The sequence below is a fragment of the Cebus imitator genome, unplaced genomic scaffold (assembly GCF_001604975.1).
Source record: "Cebus imitator isolate Cc_AM_T3 unplaced genomic scaffold, Cebus_imitator-1.0 Scaffold472, whole genome shotgun sequence".
NCBI classification, from domain to species: domain Eukaryota; kingdom Metazoa; phylum Chordata; class Mammalia; order Primates; family Cebidae; genus Cebus; species Cebus imitator.
In genome coordinates, this window is record NW_016107787.1 from 487303 (window position 1) to 492346 (window position 5044).

A 5044-nucleotide genomic window follows, 5' to 3' on the forward strand; every position below is an offset into this window, starting at 1 on the left:
GAGACGGGGTTTCACCGTGTTGACCAGGATGGTCTCGATCTCTTGACCTCGTGATCCACCCGCCTCGGCCTCCCAAAGTGCTGGGATTACAGGCTTGAGCCACCGCGCCTGGCCTTGTTTCTGTGAGATCTAACCCCCCTTTCCTACAGCAGCTACCTCAGTAGTGCACCCTCACGTTAGCTTTCCCTCTTTCCATCTTACTTACCCTGCTTCTCCTGTTCCTGGAATCAATTCCTAAAAAAAAAACCATGAACTCAAATCCTTACAAAGTCTACGCTCTGCTTTCGGACAAACTCAAAACAGTTTTAGCAAATTTTAAAAATCAAAATCAATAGTTAAACTGCACTTTAAACCCTTACCTGCTTCAGTACAAACATTTCTCAGGTCTGCTCCATTAAAGCCATCTGAAAGCTTCACAATTGCTTCATAATCTGTTTAGAAAAAATACTGGAAATTAGTTTTTAAAATTAGACCTTTACTTGATTTATGCCCACATAGAAAATTTAAACTGAAGAGCTCACTATGAATTTGATCAGCTAGACATCACCTCTGTTAACATTCCACAATATTAATATCCCAAAACTAAGACTTCCGTTAAATAAACCAGCACTAAGCAGAATTAGACACACCCTCGAAACTTTAAAAACAGAAAATATCACCAAAATCTGAAAGTATCTTAACCTATTTTTTTAAATACGGAATTTTGCTCTTGTTGCCCCCAAATGGAGTGCCATGGTGCCAAATGGCACCATCTCAGCTCACTGCAACCTCCACCTCCTGGGTTCAAGCAATTCTCCTGCCTCAGCCTCCCGAGTAGCTGGGATTACAGGCGTGCACCACCATGCTCAGCTAATTTTTTATATTTTTAGTAGAAATGGGGTTTCACCATGTTAGCCAGGCTGGTCTCGAACTCCTGACCTCAGGTGATCTGCCCGCCTCAGCCTCCCAAACTGCTGGGATTACAGGTGTGAGTCACCGCACCCGGCCCTTAAACTATTCTTACACAATGAAACAGCTATGCACATGTGAACTCCAGATACCTGTCAAGCTATGACTCTCATCAAAAGTGCAACCAAATCTTTAATTTGAATAAACCTGTAACAGTCAAAACCAACTATAACAATGGAATTTACTTTGTTTACTTTAATCACACAAGCCAAATATAAAGTATAGCAAAACTGAAATGTAATCATACATAATTTTGTCATATGGAATTTTTAAATGCTACAACAGGCATTAGCTAGCTTTTCTGGTTTCTGTGCAAGATTCAAGTGGTGAAGTACCAGATCTATGGTAGCAGTAATAAAGTGAGTTCTCCACCCACTCACATAACGACATGAATCAAACAGCTGTAGGTTTAGGGTAGCAGCAATGGATCTGACACAGAATAGGAAGAGAAATAAGACAGCACAGGCTACTACAGTGTCAATAACTTTGATGATACACTCTTTGGTCAGACAATATAGGGCATGTCAATTTCTATTTGAAATCACACACATAATTCATGAATTGTCAGGTTTAAGTTCATTGTTAAGCTTCCTGAGAGCAAGAATTCCCAAGGCTAGCATAGATAGTATCTGGCATCAAGGAAGAGCTCAGTATTTGTGGAAGAAACCTATACATTTACATCCTTTGTTCAGTCTTTCCAGCTCAAAACCCTCTAATAGGAGCAATGAAGACAGTGAAAGGCAACAATCAGCTATTTGTCATTATTTTGGACAATTAACTTCTAAAGAGTTTTTAAGGCTGCCTGGAAATTATACTAGATTTCCCTGGTCTGGAAGTCAGCAAAATTTTTACATAAAGGGCCAGATAGTAAATACCTTATGCTTTGCAGGCCATATGGTTTCTGTTATAACTATTCAACTCTGCTATTACAGTAGGAAAGCAGCCATAGACAACAGATAAATAAATGAGCATGCTGGGGTTACAACAAAACTTTGTTTCCAAAAACACAAGGCAGGCAGAATTTGGTTCACAAGCCATGATTTCCATAGATAATGACTTTATACCTTCTCTTCTGTCCTCAAATCTCTAAGAATACTTTTGTATCTTCATTCTGAACATGCATTTTATTTCACTGAGAAAACAGAACCATTCAGAAAAAAACACTTCTACAAGTTCCTGTACTATCTGAGAACCTGTCATCATCAGCGTCTATATACTGCCTTTCCTCCAATCTCATAAATGAAAAGTGCACATATATATATAGGGTCAATCCCTCTTCAAGAACATTATCAATTTCTTTTTCTCCTAGATCATTCCCAACAGCATTATATATGTTTTTTTTTTAAAGTGTTATTATAAACTCTTCCATCTTCTTTCTAAAAAAAATTTTTTTTGACAGAGCAAATAATTAAGAGTTAAATTCAGCAAACAGCTATTCAGTAATTTAACTCAATAGCTATTTGCTGAATTTGCTGAATTCCATCCTGGGCAATGGAGACTCACTCTGTCGCCCAGGCTGGAATGTAGTGGCGTGATCACAGCTCACTGCAATCTCCGCCTCCCGGGTTCAAGCGATTCTCCTGCCTCAGCCTCCTGAGTAGCTAAGATTACAGGCATGTGCCACCACACCCAGCTAATTTTTGTATTTTTAATAGAGACAGGGTTTCACCACGTTGGTCAGGTTGGTCTCGAACTCCTAACATCCTAATCTACCCGCCTCAGCCTCCCAAAGTGATGGGATTATAGGCATGAGCCACCACACCCGGCTATAAACTCTTCCATCTTAAAGAAAACTCTGCCAAATCCTCATCTGCATTTCCCTTCCACTTCTTCTGTCTCTATGCAGAACTCTTAAAATAAATGTCTAAACTCAATGCCTCTCCCTCTCAATCTCTCTGAAACCCATCTGGAATAGGCTTTTACCTCCACCATTACCAAGAAGCTACCTTTGACAAGATTACCAATGACCTCCACATAGTTAAATCCAAAGGTCTACTCTGAGAACTCTTTATCTGACCTATTGTCAGCATTTTACAGGAATTAGTTAAAACAAAAAACAGACCAGGTACAGTGGCACACGCCTGTTATCCTAGCACTTTGAGTGGCCAAGGTGGGCAGATTGCTTGAGCCCAGCAGTTCAAGATCAGCCTAGGCAACATGGCAAAACCCCATTTCTACAAAAAAATAAGCCAGGGTTGGTGGTGTTTGCCTGTAGTCCCTGCTAATCAGGAGGCTGAAGTGTGAGGACCATTTGAGCTTCGGAGGCAGAAATTGCAGTGAGCTGGGATCATATCACTGCACTCCAGCCTGGGCTACAGGGTGAGACCTTGTCTCTAAAAAATAAATCACCTTCTTGGTAAGGCCTTCCCTGTGCCAATCCTCCCATCATTTAAAAATGTACATCTTCATGCCTACTCCTGGCATTTCCCTAATTTCCTTTTTTTCCCCCCTTGAAACAGGGTCTTGCCAAACTGGAGTGCAGTCACGTGAGCATAGCTCTCTGCAACCTCAAACTCCTGGCCTCAAGCAATCCTTTTGCCTTGGCTTCCCAAAGCATTAGGATTACAGAAGCGAGCTACCATACCCGCCTCCGCTTTCCTGCTTTATTTTTCTTCATAGCACTTATCACCATCTGTTATACTTTGTTTTACTTACTTTATCTGTTTTTTCCTAACAAGAATATAAGTTCTCTAATGGTAGAAATCTGTTTTGTTCCTTGCTATATCGTCAGCCCTTACAAAACACTTAAACAATAGTTCCTAGCATATAGGGGATGCTCAACAACTGTTTGCAGAATTTAAAACCATATTTGCTAAATTTAAAACCAGATTTGGGAAACTATCAATAGTATCTAATAGTATTTTTCTTCATTTACCAAATGTAAATACATATAAAATAGATGTCTTCCGGCCGGGCACAGTGGCTCACGCCTGTAATCCCAGCACTTTGGGAGGCTGAGGTGGGCAGATCACGAGGTCAAGAGATCGAGACCATCCTGGCCAACATGAAACCCCGTCTCTACTAAAAAAAAAAAAAATTAGCTGGGCGTGTTGGCGTGCGCCTGTAGTCCCAGCTACTCAGGAGGCTGAGGCAGGAGAATTGCTTGAACCCGGGAGGCAGAGGTTGCAGTGAGCCAAGATCGCACCACTGCACTCCAGCCTGGCACCTGGCGACAGAACGAGACTCTGTCTCAAAAAAAAAAAAAAAGAAAAAAAATAGATTACTTCCTTACCTATTTCACCATGCTTTGTAATGGGACCTGCATGGATTTTCAGTATGTCTAATCTTGCTTGTTCATTTGGCAAATCAATATCTGAAAATAAAAAATTATTTTATAGTTCAGTTTTATTTTTTTAAAATACAGTGGAAGGTGAAGTATGGTAGGAGAAATGGACACAAAGGGAAATGAATAGTAGGTACAGAAGCTTAACTCACGTATTTTTCTATCTAATCTTCCTGGACGCAGCAAAGCAGGATCCAGTGTATCCGGTCTGTTTGTAGCCATGATCATTTTAACTCTATGCAGAGTATCAAATCCATCCATTTGATTCAATAACTAAGAATATTAAGAATCAGATTTTACAAAACATTCTAATCACTAAAAAAAATTGCACACACCTTTTATATGTCTAATACCATGAAATGTATTGTCTACAGATAGATATGTGACCTTCAGAATGGGTATCTGATAAAATTCTACTTCTTTCTCTCTCTTATATAAAGGGATATACTTTCTAGCCTCAAAGTTCTAAGCTAGATTATGTACCTTTTAATAGCTATGTATCTTTTAATAGCTACCAAGTAGTTTTAATAATCTGAAGACTTCCATCATGTCAAGAATTATGAAACTAAATTATGTGGATTTAATTTCCAATGTCCAAAATTTTATCATACAATTATTCTTTAAAATAAAAGCTAATGGCCTGGCGCGGTGGCTCACGCCTGTAATCCCAGCACTTTGGGAGGCCAAGGTGGGTGAATCACGAGGTCAAGAGATCAACACCATCCTGGTCAACATGGTGAAACCTTGTCTCTACTAAAAATACAAAAAATTAGCTGGGCATGGTGGCGCGTGCCTGTAATCCCAGCTACTCAG

At 39.9% G+C, this 5044-nt stretch overlaps 1 protein-coding gene across 2 annotated transcripts in view; it reads right to left on the minus strand.

Annotated features, from left to right (window-relative positions):
- Nucleotides 1–5044, minus strand: part of PSMC6 (proteasome 26S subunit, ATPase 6) — a 22524-nt gene that overhangs the window by 4143 nt on the left and 13337 nt on the right. The window contains exons 11-13 of one of the 2 annotated variants that reach the window (XM_017512403.2): nucleotides 4384–4504; nucleotides 4181–4261; nucleotides 360–431 (exon numbers count right to left, since the gene is read on the minus strand). In XM_017512403.2, the coding sequence (XP_017367892.1) occupies nucleotides 360–431; nucleotides 4181–4261; nucleotides 4384–4504 (274 nt within the window). The remainder of the gene's footprint in view (nucleotides 1–359; nucleotides 432–4180; nucleotides 4262–4383; nucleotides 4505–5044) is intronic. The other variant, XM_017512404.2, reaches the window with a different exon arrangement.